At 41.8% G+C, this 20,560-nt stretch overlaps 2 protein-coding genes and 2 long non-coding RNA genes across 4 annotated transcripts; 1 reads left to right on the top strand and 3 right to left on the bottom strand.

Moving 5' to 3' along the window:
* Nucleotides 1–3,537: 3,537 nt before the first annotated feature.
* On the bottom strand, nt 3,538–4,891 carry lncRNA:CR43652 (long non-coding RNA:CR43652). The gene has a single exon (NR_073928.1). It is a non-coding gene; the product is annotated as a long non-coding RNA:CR43652 (long non-coding RNA).
* A 3,734-nt stretch (nt 4,892–8,625) lies between these two features.
* Nucleotides 8,626–9,528, bottom strand: CG17300 (uncharacterized protein). The gene is made up of 3 exons (NM_140374.1): nt 9,390–9,528; nt 8,983–9,311; nt 8,626–8,856 (listed from the first exon to the last, which is right to left on the bottom strand). Exons 1-3 carry the CDS (start codon nt 9,403–9,405, stop codon nt 8,743–8,745), a joined length of 459 nt encoding a protein of 152 aa, NP_648631.1. The 5' UTR covers nt 9,406–9,528; the 3' UTR covers nt 8,626–8,742.
* A 201-nt stretch (nt 9,529–9,729) lies between these two features.
* Nucleotides 9,730–10,827, top strand: lncRNA:CR45749 (long non-coding RNA:CR45749). The gene has a single exon (NR_124915.1). It is a non-coding gene; the product is annotated as a long non-coding RNA:CR45749 (long non-coding RNA).
* Nucleotides 10,820–12,208, bottom strand: CG11251 (uncharacterized protein). The gene has a single exon (NM_140375.3). The coding sequence runs from the start codon at nt 12,065–12,067 to the stop codon at nt 11,051–11,053; it is 1,017 nt and encodes a 338-aa protein (NP_648632.1). The 5' UTR covers nt 12,068–12,208; the 3' UTR covers nt 10,820–11,050.
* Between the last annotated feature and the right edge of the window lie 8,352 nt (nt 12,209–20,560).

Here is a 20,560-nt window from a genome sequence, read left to right on the forward strand (position 1 = left end):
TACAATAACCAAAAGAAAATATTGAATGGGTAGCGGCAAACTGTTTGCTTATCTTCCTGCCGAAAGGAAAACTATTTTGGCAAATTGCTTTAGAATAAAATTTAATTGGGGATTACCGGGCATTGCGAGCGGGAAACTCCTCTCCTTTTCGCATTCGGTGTCGTTGTCGTTGTATGTGTCTCTGGATCTGGCGCTGTCGCCTCTGTAATGCCCTGTGTTATCCTGGCCTTAAGGCTACTAAGGGGCCTGTCTCACATATTACCCATATTACGTTAAATGGCTTCTCCAGCAGCCAACGGCCAAGAGCAGAGTCCAAAGTCTGTAGTCTGCAGCTGGCCGTTTTGGAACATGTGTAATCATCGTACGTGTTGGCAATTGACAATTATTATTACGTAGTTTGTTGCCATTAACAGGATGTGCTACTGCTGCTGCTCCGTCTCCTCGTCCTTCCTGGTATCCAACTGCCTTGACATTGACCAGCCGGAATTTATAGAGCTTCCTCGCCAACTCGATTGAAACTTGATTGGCGTGGCGTAGGTTGTGGCAACAATTTACGCTACGAGCTACAAATTGTCATACAGCATGATGCTCCACAAGCTATTGGGTTAACTATGCGTTTTGAATAGTGATATTATGTTCGACATCTGCAGTCTATAGATTTAATGGCAGTATTACTTTACAAAATAAGTAGTAGTTTTACACGTTGCACATTATAATATTATATCATTCAAATGTTCAATACAAATTATTATTTATACTTCTACTAATCTACTATATAGTATATTTATATCGAACATTTAAAGTATCTTAGGTATATATTCTCTTAAATTGTAATGGTCATGTTCTTACCAGCCACCTAAATGCTTTTCAGCAACCAGAATTTTTATAAATGTATTCAAGTGTTCCTTACATGGCAACATTAAATTTAATTTAAAGCTGCTTTAAAATCTTCTCACACTGAACTCCACGGCTCCTTCAGATCCTTTGCCGATTGCCAGCTACCGAGAAGAAAAAACCCATTTCCTTCCCATGGTATCCTTGCACTAACAAGGATGGCAATTAATCATTGCGTAAAATGTTCAGCACAAAGTGCGCAAGTACTTCCGACTAACTGCGATTGATTTTTGCGAGCCAAGAAAAGACGATTTCGGTTCCCACACCTAAGCAGCATCCTGGAAAGCAGCTGCTTTTCATCCTGTGAAAAATTCGCAGTGAAATGAAATTTTAGCAGCGGCAAAAGGCAACAAAAAGCAAAATGAAGAACATATCGGGTGGAGGTGGAAAGGGTGCCAGACGCTGCAGTAAACTTCCGGCTGGCCAAAAATGCAACAGGACCTGGTGCAAAAATGCAGGGATCCAGGACTCGCCGACTGGACAGGACAGTGGCGAACAGGTCCGGGGTCCGAGAACCGAGTTGGCTGGTCCTTCTTTTCTGCTTTTGTTTGTTTATTGCCACGCCAGGGCATCCCATACAATGTCCTTCCGGTCATTTATTAACGTCAATGAAATGCTATTGCCTGCCCTCGCTCACTCTTCGCTGCAGTTGAGATTTTACTGCTCTGATTTGCTTTGCTTTTTGGTCAGGATGCTCGAGTTGGCAACGATTTGTCGCCGAGTCAACACAACCCAGTCGAAGGTTGCGACGCGTCCTTCCCGCTTCTGCTCCTACTCCTGCCTGCATATATCCTTGATGCACTCATAAAGCCAAAATATTGCCAAATAGTAAATTTCGCCCTTCGATGGGAGGAGAATCCACTGCAAGTTACGTGTCACTGCACAGAAAGAAATATACAATATTTCTGACGCCTAACTTAATTTAGTTTAACGATACAGTTACGTACAGATTGTAATATTTTTTTCCTGTGTGAGAATTGAGTTTGATAATGCATAAAGTTAAGACTTCTCTGCAGGTAAGCCATCCATCCGACTATTTACCATAATTCTGATTGATTCTCCCGGAGATTTTCACAAAAGTTGTCTCAGCCTCCAGGCGTCCAGCTACCGTCTTACTGGCTTATAGTTTTTCGGACCAGTTCAAGACCCTCATAATTTATATTTAATGATCCGCAGCTAGACTAGCTCTACCTCTAATTGACATTTAAACTGTCTACTCAGCCCGAGTGATATGATAAGCTGATTGATGTGCCCTCTGGATGGACGAACTCTCACAGAAGAGGAATTAAAGGTATTTTATTAATTGATGTTGGCATTGCCGGTACCATTTCTCCCGATGACAACATTTGCTGCAGGTCAGGCATTTATCCAGACAGCAACCCAAAACGCTAAACCCGAAAGGCTTTTAATTTCTGTGTTGTTGAAATCATAAATCAAAAGCGGGGATCGCATTCAGGTGGAGTCCGAACGAAGCAGACAAGTGGCTTAGGCTCTGCATCTCCGATAGCCGAACGAACATTTTGTATCTGGCGGATCGCCTGGCTAATCGGAGGCACACACACAAAATTGAGTATCTGGTTGCGTTCGCCGAGCATCGGCATAAATTACACAAATTGCATTTCCATGTCCAGAACTCTGATGGATCATCGCCCGCGTCGCCATCGCTGGCCATCGCTGCTCATCAGCATAATCGTTAAAATAACAGCGCAATGCACTTCGATGCTCGATGCTCGTGAGTGGCTACCGCGTTTGGTTTCAAGTGGTCCAATCTGCTACCCCATCTGCCCCCCCATCCCGACCCATACCGTTTCATCCCATCGCATCCCAGTCGTCCATCCATCCATCCATCTATCCATCGAAGCCAGAAGTCTATGCCCCAGAGGGACCAGGCTCAAATGGAATAAAAAACACACACCGAAATGTTTGGGGCGCCGCAGCCGATGGCATCTCGCATCCAGTTGGCTTGTTTATTGTGTCGGGGCTGAATTCGGAGGCATGTTTAAACAGCGAAATGAACTTGTGGATAAACACCATTATGGTTATTTGGCATCCACTTTGGGTCGCCGCAACATTCAGCCTTCGATGTTTGTCGCCCTACAGGGTATGCCGACTACCCCACTCCACTCCACTCCACTCTGCCCACTGCATCTTTGTGGGATAATCTCAAGGCGATGTCCATGTTTGAGCTTGATTTAGTTATTTAATGCGGCATTGACATAAGTGCACTTTGCGACTCAAGACCGCGGCTCAAGATCGGTCTCCCAAGTGATTCCGTGGGCGAATCGCAAGGACAAAGATGCACTTCACGACATGGGACTTTGTTCGATGGCATGGTAATTGACGGAAGAACTCCATGACATCCATCAGAAGGAATGAGCATTGAATTTAAATGAGCTTATGTAAGTTCTAAGGTTTGCATTCGTATTAATTGAAATGAGCTTACCTCAGAGTAGAATTAGGGGTAAAAGGGTATGCGTTTATACTCCACTTATGTGGAAATATAGCCGTGTGAAAACTTTTCTATATTTCCAGTCCTTTACTACTATACTATAACCTTTTGTACTCAATTTTCGTAGAAACTTTAAACGATTTACCAAGCACGTGGGCTGATATATTATTACCACAATAAAACAACTCACTTTTAAGAATGGGATTATCTATTTAGTACGACCTTCGAATGTCACTCAATGAATATATTTATCTGAGAGATATTTCTTAATGGATCCCAGAACTCTGCAGGTTCTGTCCTTTGGACTTTGCTTTACGACTCAATTTGTACTTTATGGGCTGTAATTAAGAATATACAGGAACCAGCTAAGACCTTCAGCTAACCTTGAGGATAAGTTAAATGTGTTTATTATCAGCGCACGCCTTGCATTCGCCTTTGGGCTCGATACTGCGCATGCGCGGCGCGTGGTTGAGCAAAAAACATTTATTATCCTGCAGGACCTCAATTATGACTCAAGGTTGCTGCGCCCTGTGTGTCCTGATGGCATTGTGCAATTGGGCCTTGACTTGGCCCGAAGGACAGGCAACCCATTCGGAGTGCCGGCTAATTATGCACAAGGTCCTTGGCCTTGGGTCCTGGATCGTGGCTAATGGTCTGTGCATCCTTGGACGTTCGCGTGTGTGTCCAGCGCTGACAAAAGTCGCCATTGTTCGACATTAATTGCACTTTTCCAACCGAGTGCGTGTCCTTGCTGGTGGCCCGCCGTCACAGGGATAAGTCAAATTAATGCTCCACTGAAGGACATTGGCCAGGACTTTGTGCATCCTCCGGGAATTGGTGTGAAAACTGACAGCGTTTGTGTGTGTGTGTGTGTCCCTTGTCATTTCCTGGAATGTCCTTGAGCCATATCGCTCATATCGCTGTGCAAAAAATAAAGGGACTGAGTAACAACAGAGCGCAAAAGGGACGAGTGCCTGCTGCGAGTTTATATTAGATAAAAATTTAATTTCGCCTCGGTTCGTGTGTTTTTGTACTTGGGTGCTTAGGACTCAAAGCATGTCCTTGGTGTGAACTGTCAATAACCGAAGTTGGGAGCATAAAATCCGACACACTCTCCCTGGGTTGTTGTAAAAATGCAATTATGATTGTATTATGGTCGCCTTTGTGTTTACTCTAAACACTCGTCCTTTGTTCGTTTGTTTGGCATCCTGTACTCCTATATTCCATACCAGGCAAATCTCCCCATTCCAGCACAGCCCGCATCCTCGCATACGTTTCTCTATCTGGGCAATCTGGCTGCAGTTTTGCAGTTGTCATCCAACATTCAACGTGCATCCATTCGATACTCAATGCTGGTCGATGGCTAATAAATTATCCACTTATTATCCTTGCCAAGCAAATTTCCTCTTTGTCCAAGGGATTGGCTTTGTGTGTGGCTTGTTATCGTGCAAACCTGCATCCTGGATGACTTCTCTGATTGCCCGATTCTAGGTGAGAAAATCACCTTTGCTGCGTTTTGAACACGCAATAAATTTGGGGAATCGAAATTTTCTTTTTTTGTCATTTGAATAAATGCCTCTTGTTTAAAAAATAGTAGTTTAAGTCAAGCAACCCTAAAATTATCAAGAGGTTAAATTCCAATCTGAATATGCATTGTGTGTTAACGTAAAATAAACAGAATGCAGATTCCATAAGCTACAACAAATGCGTCTGTTTATTTATACAGTAAATCTTGACATCCTTTTAATTCCGATCAACTTATCCTTCTGTGCACTCTTTGCCACCCTTCCTTGATTACATCACTACTACACCAATCCTTTTGGTTAACCAGGTTCAATGCAACCACAAATTCGCCGGGAAACACCTACTAACTTGACCTGCACAATGGCGAGTGCGACATCGAGTTCCGCATCGAATCAACCCTCTAGGCAAACAAAAAACCTCTATACATCGATAGTGAGACTGGGCAAATATACCAGGATATATCACCGTGGTCACCCCTCAACTGTACACAAAGTGTGCGCAAACAAACTCAACCCCTCGATATCCTGGTACCCCCAACTTCCCAACCCCAAACACATAAAACCCCTCTCAACTGCACTTGAATCGGTTGCAACATATGCAGTTGATGTTTTTTACCAGACTGCAATATTTTATTATTTCTCTTTTTTGCGCTCTGCTTTGCTTTGTTCCACCCCTCTGGATATAAAAATATCTAAATTATGAACTATGACAAATATTATATTACCAACAGGACGGAAGGGAATACGCCTCCTTCTGGGTGATTAATCATTGTGGTAAATTGTCGAAAAAAAAAAAAACCAAAATACCAAGGCCGAAAGAAGAATGACAAAAACGCTGCATTTTGTTGGCCACTTTGTTCAAACTTTTAGACGAAAGCAGTAGAAAATGCTGGCGGGCCATGAACAATTTATTGCCATAAGCCGCTTACGGAATAGTCCTCCTATCGTTGTCACTCCTCTTACCCGTTTTATATCTACTGGATACATAGAGTATTCCCAGATGTCCGTTGAGTAGGCAACTCTCGCTGACGTCGACACCGCTCAAAGTGGTCACATTAAGTAAGCTTAGGTCTTAACACTATTTTTTCTTTTCAGACATCTCTCTGCACATCGAGGGCTTCTCGTTTAAGTGCTAAAGGGTTAAGGCAATTAAAATTGAAATCACTCGGTCAGATTTACTGTGATTTGTTGACTGCAGTTAATTGCTGATTAAATGGACTTAGTCGCACTCAACTGCTCGCAATGGATCGGTTTTGAGTGGAGATTTTGCGGAGTGTTTGATTTTAAGTGGGTTGTGATGATACTAAGCCCTTATAAGTGAGTTAAGTAAGTCAACATGAGTAAAACATAGGTGTTTGTATTATTATTTTTGTGCTTGGTTTGAACGAATAACTTGTGATGTTAAACAAGCACTATATTTGCATAGCACATTGTTTGAAACCCGACCCATTTCACATTAGTTTACCAGGTTATTGCTACCCACTAAGACTCTAATCTCTTTGAAGCCGATCCAATTTATGAACAGGAAATGCTGGACAAATCGAAATGGAGCTGGCTCATTTAACGCAACTGGCCAGCTGACATTGCAGGACAGTCCACCCTCATAAGGTAGCTTGATAATGATCTGTTATTGGGAAATTCCTATAACAGAAATAATTGCAAATGCTCAAAAGTTGACGGGATCAATGCGTTTCGTACTTTATGCACTTGAAAACGAAAGCAAACTGGACTTTTCACTCTATGCGGGAAACAAAAAGGATACAATTGTCGATGGCGAGTGGAAAATTATTAAAGTGCATCCGAACATAAATCTAGTGTGACGCATGCGTTGAGGGAAATGGGTTTTCCATAACTGCGCAACGGCAGCTGCCACTGTTTGGCACACCCTAGTGAAAATACCGAATGGATGGGGTGGAGAAAACCACCCTGATCCCAGCTTAGGGTTATGGTAAGCACCCCAGCATCATCATTATCATCATGATCGAACGCAAATGTGTTAATTCTCTCCCTTGCAGAGACTCTCTTCCCCTTCTACAGCTCTTATCAATCTGCCACTCGACTCTGAGCTGTATGCCACATTTGTTCACCACATGCCAGCCAGAGAAAGAGCTGTCCTTCCCTTCCTCCCCGTTGCAACTTGTAATTTATGCCCCGAAAGCATCCATTATGAAAACATCAACACACATTGTGCAAATCAAGCAATTATCGCAGGAAATATTCTACATAATTATCAGGCGTTAGAGGATTTCCATAGTTGCCATATCTTCCCTACAGGACATTGGGTTATAGGAAAAAGGCACGCGATGGGCTTAGTTTGGTATATGAAATTTTAATTCTAATGGAGGGAAACTGCGTGTGCTTAAATCCATTACAGACCACTTAGGCACTTTTAAGCATTATTCCAATCAAAATGAGATAATCAGAAGTCAAGCTGTGAGCAAATGTAGTAGCTGGAAAATTAAAGAGGAGGGCTATATTCAATCTCATTTCATATAGTTTATTTACAGAGTACCCAATATAGATCTACAAATTATTAAAGAATTCTAGAGTCAAGTGAAACTTGTTGGTCAAATTGCCTTAGAAACTTTTTCAAATTACATTTTTTTGGGCCAATTCACAATTTGAGAATTCCATTTCTTGGAATGTCAATTTGCTCATTCGAATGCCCAAAAAGGTGTGATTAATGGCCCCGAAAAAGCGAATAAAAATGAGCAAGAAATTTCCGTTTGATGTTCCACAGACGTCGGCGGTCAAATGTCACAAAACCTACGCCAGAAAGTGCAGAGTAAACAAAGCTGGGAACATTTCTCTTTAGGGGCATTCAATTTGGCACCGACAGGAGCTGGCTTTTGTGTATGCAAAATACATGACAGTTAAATGAAAAGAAAATAACATTTTCCCAGCACACAAGCACACACATTGCACATGAATGAGAGCGAATCCTGTGCTGATTTTGACAACTTAAGTGTGGAGGAGTCGGAGGTCTGAAACTCGAGGAGTTCCAGCCACAGATCTCAAGGCACACGAAACGTGGCCACATTTTTCGTTGGGACTCGTTTGCTTTCCGTTTTTGTGTTTTTGTGTGTTGTGTGTTTTTCTGTCTGTTTATTTAGATTTCGTGCCTGGCAATTGGCTTTGGCCACCCGAGGGTTATCCTTTGCGGATCAAAGTTGAAATTTATACATACAAATGTCACACCTCTCCAGGATTATGTATAACAAAGCAGCAGCGGAAAAAAGGAGACCGAAAACAAAAAACAAAGCAAATTTCTGCATACTTCGGCATTGACTTTGGTCGGGATATGTGTCATATCCACACCGCCAGCATCCGCATCCCCAAAAACAAATTGTTAAAAAGATTATGTCATGCCGAAGGAAAAATAAAGGAAGAAAACGAGAGGAAAATCTTGTTTTCTTTTTGCGCTCTCTGCCATCCTTTCATTGTTGCCGCCTCTTCCTGGTCGGGGAGGGATCCCCTATTTTGTTTGGCAACTGCTTTCAATGCCATGTTCCTCGGCATGTTTTGGCTTTGGCTTGTTGCGAGTTGCTTGTGGTGAATATTACGACATGTAACATTTTATGTGCTCCATCCCCACGCCCCCGCGTGGAGCTCCCATCTAAAAAAAGTGGGCTCCACCGCAAACTTCATGCCCGGAAAAAAATGTGACAACCATACAAGAGGAGCTATCCACAACAACTAATCATACTTCACTCTTTAAGCGTATTTTAATACATAAATGAAAGATTGAAATCACTATCTGTTGTTTGTTCATAGTTGTTTAATTACATCTTCAACCAGAGCTCCTCTTACACCCAAATTTTTATTTTTTACACGGACATGTGTTCACAAATTGAAATAAGTAATACAACAAATCGACTACACGTTTTGATCGGCATTATCCTTGCTAGGATCCTTATTTCCGTTCGAGGGCGAGATTGATAGGACCTTGATCTTAGTTTCACGACTCTTTTCGTACTCGGACTCAATTTTCTTTGAGAGATGATAGAATGTTAAATTAATTATAAAATTGATTTTTTGTTAGATAGCTATGTGACTAGGAATAGTTTAAATTTCGAAAAACTTGTAACATTTTACTAAGCTCTCCGCTGTACTTACAATAATCTCGCTATCAGCCCACTTTACAATCGCTGGAAGAAGCCTAATCACAGCAAATGTGGTCAGGATACCGATGGTGATTCCACTGCTGTAGTAGCCATCTTCCATGATGCCCAAGGATAGGCCGCTGTGCTCGTGCTTAATGGCGCAACAGTCTCCGGAACAGATATATGCCAACAGGCCGACGCCCATGGGTCCTTTAACCCAATTGTCGGACGGGAAACCCGGGCGAACCTTTCCGGGACTTCCATGCCCAGGGAGCCTACTTAGTCCTTGGGCGGAATGGGTGGTAGCCGAACGAGATGTGGCCACAGTCAAAGGACGTAAGGCTATCAAAGAAGGAAAAATAAATTATTATTATTAAGTAGTAATAGTATTTAGGCACTTTGACCTATTCTATTATTCACCTAATCTCGAGAACATTCTAAAGAAAGTTGTATTGAATTTTTGTTTAATTAACTGCCGTAAAATGGTAAGTATATGGATTAAGGATGAATTGAATGATAGTAATTTTGCAAGTGAAAGTTTAGAAAAGTGACAGAAAATGCGAGAGTAACTCTCTTAAATCAAGAAATATATATTAAGTTATTTGTCGCATTTCAGTTTTTAGTTACTATAGCAAATTAATATTTTCCTTTAATTAGCGCAGGCCTTTGTCGTCGACGTTTTCCATGCCAAACTAAACATCAACTTGCAGAAAGAAACTGGCCTAGATTTTGATTCAAAAGGACCAAGACTAAGCCCGAAAGATATCCCAAGGATACACATCTCCGTACAATGAGAGAGGGTGGCGAAATTTTGTCGCTAAGCAAACGGGAAGAAAATAGAAGTATCCCCGGTACTATGGCTAATTATGTGTATTTTAAGTTTTTGGCCAGCTCACTAGATGGAATAAACGGGCAGAAGAGGAACTGGAACTGGAATGGGCCCACTTCGCACACAATGCGACAACGTCGGCGATGAGTTGCATAATTAAAAACTTTACATTCTTCTATTTAAGTTGCCGTGCGTAAAGAAAAGATACAAAATTATGTACCCCACTCGCTACATTTTCCGCCGATTCCATTTTCCTTTTTGCTAAGCAAATAATTGAGAGCGAGACTGGGGGTGGTGAAAAGTTGGCTTAGAGGGAAAACATCTTTAAGTTGGCCAAGGCAAATAATGGCGAACGGAGGCTGGGCGGAGGCCACAAAGGACCTTTTAACGCTGCTGCAGAGCACAAATGCAGGAAACAGGATATTGGATCATTTAGCATTAAGGCGGCGTCGCCTACCGACCCAGTCACACCCCTAATATTCCACCGCCCTCTTTGTCCTGTTTCAATGCGAAACAAGTTAAGCGCAGCGCGAACAATAAAAAGGGAGCAGGATTCAGGGATCCAAGGACTCGAGGAGCAGGAGCAGGAGCAGAAGCAAAGGCATTGGCAAAGGACACGGACGGAACGCGTTACGCTTTAATAACTTGCCGCAGGATTAAGTCCTGTGCAATGAGATGATAATGCGCCGTGGCTTTCGCAGCGGGGATTCCCCATTCTTCCCTTTGTAGGCGCCGTGTTTGCGGCTTGTGACTCTCTGAGGATAATGTTGATTATGCTTGGGCGTATCATAAAAGTGTAGCCATCACCCAATCTTTGTGGCCGCCCCCTTCCTGCAAACCATCGAGCCAAACAAATTATATTACAAAATGATTTTCCCGCCACCCATCACTTCCGCGTTGCATATTAGGATCCCACCAGTGCCTTCCTCCTGACATGGTTATCTGGCTTCATCCAGGGCTTGGCATGGGCCCAAATTTATTGGCCAATAATGACGATGGAAGAATTTGCGATGGGGAATTTGGGGACATACGTGATTTTTATTTGACTTGTAACAATTTGATTCATTCAACGTTTATATTTTTTTTGATTTTGTTTCTTTCGGTTAAAAACATTGGTAATAGTACGACCTCGATTTAATACTATCATCGAAGATCGTTAGAAACCACTAATGTGGATGCAATTAACCTACATAGTTAGGTTTCCTTCAGTTTTCAGATTATCCGTTGGCTGAGCACAATACGTATGATTTCATCAAGAATAGGAATTAACGACTTTATTGCACATTTTGCCCAAATTTTGAATTTCGCTCTCTATAAGATCACCGGGCTTCAAAAAGCACGACGGATGACGAAATGCACCCGATCCGGCGGGTGTTCCCGTTAGTATAATGTCGCCCGGACAGAGAGTTAAATATTGGGATAGGCGGTGAATAAGGAAGTCGATCTTGAATATCATATTACGGGTATTGCCCGTCTGGCGCTCCTCGCCATTGATGATTGTCTTAATCCACAGATTGTTTAAGTCTGGCACATGGCACCTGTGCACAATTGTAGGTCCCAGTGGGAGGAAAGTATCCATTGAGTGACCGCCCAGCGGAACATTCCAGTCCCTTGCCACGATGTCCTGGACCACCATGAATCCAAATACGTGATTCAGAGCCTCTTTGGGCGAAACTTCACGGCATCTTTTGCCCATAACCACGGCCAACTGGCAGCCATAGTCAATGTGTTTGGCCGAACTATGCGCCCGTATGTTGTCCAGAGCTCCGGTTATCGAGGAGGCGAACTTGACGTGAAAACTCGGCTCCCTCGGAATCGAGATGTGCTGCTCATCACAGTTATCCACATAGTTGCAGTCCACGCCAATGATCTTACTGGGGGAATCGATGGGTGGCAGCAGGCGGAGATCCACGGCCTCCACATCCTCGATCTTCATGAATTGCACACTGTCCAGCAGGCTAACCATGCAGTATCTCTGCTGGATGAAGTCCATCATATTGGGGGCGGCGCAGGTCATGCTCGATAGCTCCGCCATCTTGCTGCCATCCTCGGAGACCATGCCCAATCGCTTCACCTGCTCATTGGCGCGCCGGTACTGCATGAATCTGCACTTGGGCAGCACCTGTTCACTTGTTTTGATGGCCACCAGTGCGGCGGATGGGTGATTCGTCTGGAGCTGACGGAATATGTGGTTCTGGAGATGCTTCTCTGGACGTGGGAGACACCACTTGGGAATGAAGTTGCGAAGGAGGTGCATAAAGGCAGGCATCTTTTCATCTGTCTTGACAATTCAGTTATTGGAGTAATTTTGAGAAGCGTTTTCAGAAAATTTAGCACGTTCCTCAAATTAAATATAAAATTGCAACCTTAAGAACTTAAAAAAGAAAACATTAAGTGTACGAGGTGGCTTGATGAATTATTACTAAACAATGAAGTTTTTCGTAATTGTAAGGCAGCCTACTGGATATATAAAATTTGTATCTTAAAAGTAATATATTATTTACTACTTTACACATGTAAGGGGCATTATAAAATTGTATCTTATGATAGTGAGTGTTAGAATAATGTGTCTCCTTAAATGCTAAATGGTATATAGAAAATAAAAGTCGAATACACAACGATGTCAATTTCAAACGACACATCCTTAATGTGCGAGGACCCCAACTTCAAATGTCATCAACGCATCATGAAAATAATAAACATACATGTTCGCATTTTACCCTGGGCTTTTGTTTCTGGATTCGTGTGAGCTTATTATTTCTTTTATTTACATAATGTATCCATCCAGGCCTCGTTTTCCTCTTGTGTGCAATTTACATAACACGCTAACAAATTTCCCAGTGCTGATCATCTTGGGGGCGTCGGGGGCGTGGTTTATGTCTGTGTACTTTGTCTTATTTGTTTTTATACGCCAAACATTTGGCGGCTTTTATGCGAGGAGAAGGTCATGAGGTTTGATTGGCCTGGTGTTCAGATCGGGGTGTTCATGGCTCCGTTTGATGGGCAAACCATAAAATTAGTTGAGGGGCGGAAGGCATTATTCTTTGGGGCCAGAAAATGGGGGAAAGATGTGTTTATTAATGGCTTAAGGGCTTATTGGGGGGACTTCTTGTCTTGTGTGGCGCCAGATCAAAACTTTTTTGAAATGGAGTTAAAAGGTAGACAGAGAACGAGACAAATGAAAGCATCCTGTTTTAAGTCAAAGAATGGCTTACTAGAAATGTGTATACTCTGTAAGAAACAGAAAATTCTTTACAATTTCCCAAGATCTAGATATTAGTATTATTGGTTGACCAAAATCTTTCGCAATTCTTACCTCATCTCCGATCTAGATCGGCAAATATTGGGCCTAAATGGAAAATTCTATTTAAATAAATACTTATCGGGTGTGTGTTTTCCTTTCTCGGCTTTAATAATGCCATCACATCGGTAAGCGAAAACAAAAACAGGATTTATCTGTTGTGCCTGGCAATTGGATTAGGTCAGGAGTACTTTCATCAGGGGTGGATGCCGCACGCTCCACTGAATTCAGTTGTCCGGATTGAAGCCGCAACTGCAACTGCGAGTGGAACTGGGATGGCAGTGTAACCTTGAGAGAATTCAGCCAGGATGCATGCGCCAATTGTCCTGGTCTATCTCGTCTATCGAGGCTAGTATCTCCATCTGTATCGCTTACATGTCTACTTGACAAGGTCCTTGTTGGCTTGTTCAGTTGGTTTCTCTCTCTCTATGAGTGTGTGTGTACGAGTTTGATTATTTGCCAGGATAACATCAACACACTGAGTTGAGGTTTACAGCTGCCCGGGACAATGATTGTGGTTGTGCCTGCGCCTTGATCCTTGTTTTCATTGCGTTTTGATTGGATTTTTGTACGGCCTTCTGTTGCCTCAATTAAGCCACATTCGTGCCGCTATCCCTATCCACCTTCCATTTCGCTGCTCTCGGCTTGTTTTGATATTTTATTGCTGTCGCAATGTTTGTTTATTTTTGACGCCGCCATCAAACTGCAGTGCGGCATGACCACCTCCTCCTCATCGTCCTCCTTCTTGATCCCCACCCCCATTTTTTTTTGGGGGTGGACCTTTTGTGCGGCTGTCAATATGTCAATTTTCCTGCCACTCTGGCTGCTGCTCCTTTTCATGATTTCTATGACACAAATTAAGTTCGCATTGTCGTCGTGAGTTTTTCGTTTCGCATTCATGTTCTGCCTCGATTTGATTTCATTTTGATGTACATTCGTTCGCCATTTCCTTCGATATTCGATTTATATATTTTTATTTTCGTCCGATCGGTGGTGGATATTCGTGGTTCAGCATTCGGTGCGATTGCGGCAACATTATATTTTTATTAAATGCAATCAGCAATTTTCGTCCTTTTGTGTCCTTTTGATGGCCTCACAGCTTGATTAGAATTGTTTAGGCAATTAAACTCATATGCTTGATTTTCGTTTCCGATTTTTCTGTAATTTCCGAAGGGTTTTTCTTTTTTGCTGATTGCTTTGTGCGGGCTCTATATATTCGATTATGGGGGTACAGTTTTTCGAACAAAACGAATATAATAATAAACGTACCTATATTCCGTGGTAAATATATTCAGCTTAGAATAAAAATTAAATGCTTACATTTTTTGTGCAGTATTTTAAATTATTTCCCTTTTGCTTAATTATAAATACTAAGAGCATATCATATAAAAAGCGTCAATAAAAGTTCTGGCTTAAGTATTAGATTATTAATTCCATAAAAATGTACACTTTGTTATAACAAAAAAATAACTAAAGCCAGCTGCTCTTAACCAACATAAAAATCATTTTTTTATAAACATATATATGCTATTATAAGAGTTTTTTTTATCTGTGCAGTGGTAAAAAATGGTCCATCCCATAGTTATATTCGTAAGCCAAGCGTTTTAGATTTCTGATGCAGATTGGCTGAATTCGGTAAATGGAACCACCAAACTCAACCATCCCTACTTATATTAGTTTCACTAGATTTTTATAGGCGCCGAGTTTAGCATCAGATGTGTTTTCTTTTTTTTGCACCAAAGGCCTGGCAAATTTGCAAATTGAAAGCATTTAATTGCAAATTGTATTATTTTTTGGAGCGATGAGCTGGCAAACAAAAACCACCAACGAGCGGGTGCATTAAAATCAAGGAGGATTCGGCAGATTGGCGCGACTTAAACCGCTGCAGCGGTCCGATCATAAATCCTTGAGAGCATTGGGAGCTATGTGGTTTTCCTGAGGATTGAGGATGCAATCGAGCGGCGGGGGAAACTGGCCACAATTTCCGTTTTCCGGTTGCAGCAAAAGCAGCAGCGCCTGCAGCTCAGATTCACTTTTTGCGCGCAGCCAGCAAATGCAACAACAAGGCGAAACATTTTGCGGTTTCTGGGGCGCATATCCCCCTTTTATAGCCCTCTCTCCAGAAGACCCCATACCAACATCGCCATCGAGCTACCACAACGCATGCATAAATTATTATTTCCTCGACTTGCCTGCCACTTGCTGCCAAATGTTGCTGCAACATTTCTTGCTGGCCGCGCTCACTCGTTGCAGCGTTTTGCATATGACCCTCGAGGAAGTTGGGTATGTGGAGTATGTGATTGCAGTGACAAGATAATCAGAAGTTGGAATAACACGTAGTTATTATAAATAATTACAAAAATATCTGAGCAGTAGGATTTAAATATATAAACAGCTATCTTCAAACAAATAAAGGTGTACCACAAACAGAAAAATGCTAAATAAATAATTTGCAATACTTTTATTTATTAAATATCATAATATATATTCTCAAGAGAGTAACTCCACTTCGAATACTTGTAGTCGAAAAACTTTATCTCTGTCCGATTCACTCGTCCTGTAGTCCCCGTTCTGCGTTTTCTCATCGGTACGTCATTGCTTCGCCTGCGAATGACATTTGGAAGTGGTTTGGTTGTCCCAGTTACCGCCCCCTTACCCTGCCACCCACCAGCGCCCCTTTTAGCACTGCAAGTGCCACGCCCACGCTGGCAACCCTTGGGTGTGTGCGAGGGTATAAAAAAAGATGAACACAAACATATTTGAGCGCTTTTGTTTTGCATTTTTATTACACACACACTCTGACTCACATAAACAAAAATTCGTTTTGTGGTTTTTATCACGCACAGACAACAGAGCAACTTCCTCCACAACAGATCCCTCCTGACCAAACTACATATATACCATCCTACCCTTACTCAACCAACCCATCGAGCAAACTGCTTTAATTGGAGTCGATGGTGTTATTTATATAAATGTTCGCCATTTCTCTTCGTTCGCCCAGTTTGCATTTCATTTTTTTGGCAGTTTAAATTGTAGGCGTCATGTGATATATTGGCCATCGGTCCTCGGGCTTGGGCTTTTGGCCCTGGATTCCCGAACTCGAGTACCCGCTCCTCTGCTGACCTTGTTCTGCATGTTCTTTTCCCTTTTTAATGCTTTTTGTTGTTTGGCCGAAAGTGCTTTATGTGATGTTTAAAGTTGAAAATATGGCTGGCAGGACATTAAAGTGTGTTTACGATGTGGTGACCCATATAAGTGCGATGTTCTTATCCCAGCAGCTTGCAGACTTTGGATGTTGAGTGCTTATATACTGAGAGAAAAAGCCTACATAAAAGAGTTAATTTGAATATAATTCTCTAACACAATTATGCGTGCATAGTAAGCAAAGTAAATATTTTTCTTATATAAGGAAAAAATAATATTTAAAAATGGTCTTTATTTTTCTTACGCATTCTTAACATTTTTTCAATGATAAATGAAACGCTATCTTAACAAAAAACGACCAATTTATCTCATTCGGCGTGTTAGATAATCCACCACCTGTCCGGGCATAACCAATTCTAGTTTCCTTCCTCCAGTCGCGAGTCCTTCAGCGGATTGCCTGCAATGACCTCCAAGGAGGCTGGCTCAATGTCAAGGGTACCTGGAGCAGACGTCTCCCATGTGCTCCTGGACCCATTAGCTCAGCTCCCTTGAATGAAAAACGCAGGAGAAGGCAGCCATAAAACCGTGAAATCACATACAAAGTGCATTTAACGCGCCACATCAAAAAAAAAAAAAAATAAAAACATGTAGAAGAAAGGCGACCAGAGGAAAAAACATTTTGGTTTTAATTAAAGAATAGAAACGAATGAGAGCGAAGTGTGTGGGGAACATATTTTAATTTAATGTTAGCTGGAGACCCAGTAAGTACTTCCGTTTACAGCTAGACGTGCCACACACACATGTGTGTGTGTGTGGGCCTCCAATGTCATTGCCACAAACAACGGCAACAAATTCTCGACTCAATTTCAGAAAATGATTTAACGACTCCGTTTGGGCATGAAATTGCAAGGAAGTGCCGAGAGTACATGATGCTCCCCCGGTCCCAAGTCCTTAGGCTTATTTCGGGACGAGTGATTTAAATGGGGAGCTACAAAATAAAAAAAAAACCAAAAGAAAAGAAGAAAATTAAGCGAATGTCCTGGAACAAAAGCCATTCAGCAGCGGCAGGAACTTTATCACTAAGTGGGAAAATCTGTTGGATTTTTTCAGTGCTGCATATATGGAAGTTGGTGTGGTAAAAAGGAAGACTCTGCTCTATTGTCCTGCGACAAACTCCCCTGGTTTCAAGTTCGTGTTGTCTAGGGACGACCCGTTTTTCGCTTTGTATACCGCTTTGTTTTGCTGTTTTCAAGGTGTGCTAAGGAGGCGTAAGCACCAAACATTTTCATTTACTTTGCGTTTTTAATCACGGTTAAAGGATATGTCAGACAACCAACCGCTCGTTATTATATAGACGAGCTGGCTCTGGCCCTGTCGGTCCTGCCGTCTGGCAGGATGTCAACGCAAATTCAAGTGAAATGATGCACAAGACAGTGGCAGCAAAGCGAAAACGATGAGGAAATAGGAAAGAGGACAACGGCAGCAAAATAAAGGATTGCTACCGGATGAATGCACTTCATTTGAAGTAGAAGAAAAGGAATGCAGACCTCATTGTTAGTCAGTGCTACGAGGAATACAAGGATATCCCAGGAGCGTTCACCGAGGGCAGCGCCCAAGTCAAGCCCAAAAGGATTAGAACGAGGGGTGTGCGCTGCAGTTGATTTTTCGCATCCATCTTCGATGATCATGTTTTGGCATATTTGTGGCTGTGACTCAAAGGGCCGGGATATAATCACCTTCTCAGGGAGTGAAGTTTCCGCGAAACGTCTGGCTTTGGAATTTAAGGTGTATTTACAAAGTCACAGAGTAGGAAATGGTTGGATTTAGCATGAAATCGGCTAGAAGGTCTTTATGAATATTTTATTATCGAACATCAATATTTCAATGATTTATTATTTTTAATTGCTACATTTCTTACACATGCTTTCTTAAAGATTTGATTGATTTGAATTTTACTTAGCTAGGATACCATAACTCAAATCAGTATTTATATATTATATGATTTGACAAGGTCAGATATCTTAGATCTCTAACTCTATACCACCCATCTTTCAGGGAAGGCAAATTTACCCACATCTTTCGACTGCTTAAATAAGACATCAAAATCATATTGAACATCTTTAGATAGATCACCTTAGATAGAAACAGTCTTTTGTTCCTCTCGATACTGATCGTTCAAATGAAAAAGGATGGAAAAGGATTAAGCGGCTTAGGGGTGTGTGCCCGTATGCATGATCCTGATGATGTTTTGTCATATCTAGCGACTGGCAGTCAAAGGTTAGCCAAACGAAGAACAATGCCCAGAATATTCGGTGGAAAACCACAAATAGCGGTACCCTAACATTTTTCGGCTTCCAGCTGTTTTCCACGGCGGTGATGAAGTTGTTCGCTTGCCTTTAAGAACTTTTTGAAGAAGCCGCTGCTGCAGAGTCATTAATTTCGAGCTGGCAGGAGTGAACTTTCAACAACTTGTTGTCGCCGCTGGTCAGGGTCGCACCTATGAGCTCACTTCGTTTCTATGCCCAGAGAAGTAACATTTTTGCCCCCATCCCCATGCATTTATATCTAATTAAAACAGGTGTTTTAATTATTGCCGCAATTTAATTTCCGTCAGTGTTCGCAAGTCCATGTTGTACTTTTTCCGAACGTTTGTTTTTCCTGCGCCTCATAAATGCCCCGGCCACTTGGCACATTTTACGAGCTAGAAGAACCATTAAAAACTGTTGCACTTTCCTCACCCAAGTTGCTCATTAGGAGCATTTCCAGCCATGCCGTGCTCTAGATATGATTAATTTTGTTTTCCGTTTATTAGACTCGTAAAAATGGCCACAGAGGTGGAGAGCCTACCGCTGTTTATTACTTTGCTTAACAGTTCCTACAGAAATTATCTAAAAGAACTTTTTTCTTTCTATTGTGTTAATTAGAAGATGAAATGCTTTTTAAAATAATGGTGTTTTTCCTAGAAACATTTAAAGCTAATAGAAAAGGTAAGTTTTTGAATGTTATTATTGTTTTTAACATTTTGTAAACGTTAAAGATTAGTGAACGTTAAGTTGCTTGATTTTCTTCATTAATAAAATATCCTTACTCATCTGAACTTTATTGGGAAATTAAATTTGTGAACCCATTTAATAATTACATTCCATTATATCACCTTTCCTGTTGACATAACCATCTCAACCCGAACTTCCCCTCGCATCGAACCCTTTTCCTTTTCCTAACCCATTATTATCGTTATGGAAATAAACTTTTTGTAGAGCAGAAAATTCCACACGTAATTACATTGTCAGGGGGAGGTGTGCGAGAGTTCAATCAGTTGTTATTTTTTCTGGTCCTAATCAATTTTTGAACACATAACAGACGAAAAACCAACACTTTACCATAGCATTTCATACTTAATCAGGTAATAATAACATAAATTAAATAAACAACGGATGGGATCGAGAGAAAGAACTTTTATTTTCCCAAAGATGAAAGGGGGGAATCGATGGCGATGACGATGTGTGTTAAATTTCACGCGTTACATTTAAAGCATCCCAACAAGTCTCACAATAACAAAAACACCAGCTGCTGACTGCCACAGACCGGGACCGGACCAGACCATACCAAGACCATACCCAAACCGATCCAAGATATCCAGAATATTGCAAGTTCATTATACAAACACCAATCAAACATCGATGGGTGATAGGGGCGCTGAGGGGCAGTTGTTGGAGCAGGTATGAAAATCCAATTAAAGCCGTCAGGCAAATCGGGCCGCAACAGTTGTTGAAGGGAAAACTGCAACCTCACCGCACACACTTCTTACTCAATTAGAACAGAAAATTCGAAGGAAATGTGTGCTATGGTCTCCCTCGATGTATGTGTGCGCCAACAAAAATAAATACGGAATCGGGCGAAAACGTAGGCAGGTCCAACGGCCACGATTTTGCCCATAATTTTGACTCCGACTCCAAAACTCTGACTTTGACTCTGCGGCCGACTCCTGCCATGTCGATTTTTCCTCCTAAAAGGCTTGAGTTGATTTTCAAGTGGCCCGGCAACTGTGGCACTTGAAATGTTGTTTCTTTCCCTCTTCTTGGCATTCTTCACCTGTCAAGGTGAGGCAGTAGTTGGACGCTCTCGGACTCCGGGACTCTGGAACCGACTGTGACTTATACTCCGACTCGGAATACGAAGTGCAATAAGAACGTCTAAAACCTCACACTTCAAAACTTTTGCCGAAACATCAAAGTTGACGTACACAATGGCCATTGATGTGATACAACTCGAGTGCAAAGAAAACAAAACACGAAACCCTAGTAGTCTTCTTGGTCT

Source organism: Drosophila melanogaster, chromosome 3L, assembly GCF_000001215.4.
Source record: "Drosophila melanogaster chromosome 3L".
NCBI lineage: Eukaryota > Metazoa > Arthropoda > Insecta > Diptera > Drosophilidae > Drosophila > Drosophila melanogaster.

Excerpts from the sequence above, each read along its gene's own strand:
- CG11251 (NM_140375.3), bottom strand. The coding sequence starts at position 12,067 with ATGCCTGCCTTTATGCACCTCCTTCGCAACTTCATTCCCAAGTGGTGT.
- CG17300 (NM_140374.1), bottom strand. Across the intron at positions 8,857-8,982 it reads GGGCTGATAGCGAGATTATT|AAAATTGAGTCCGAGTACGA; the intron begins GTAAGTACAGCG and ends CATCTCTCAAAG.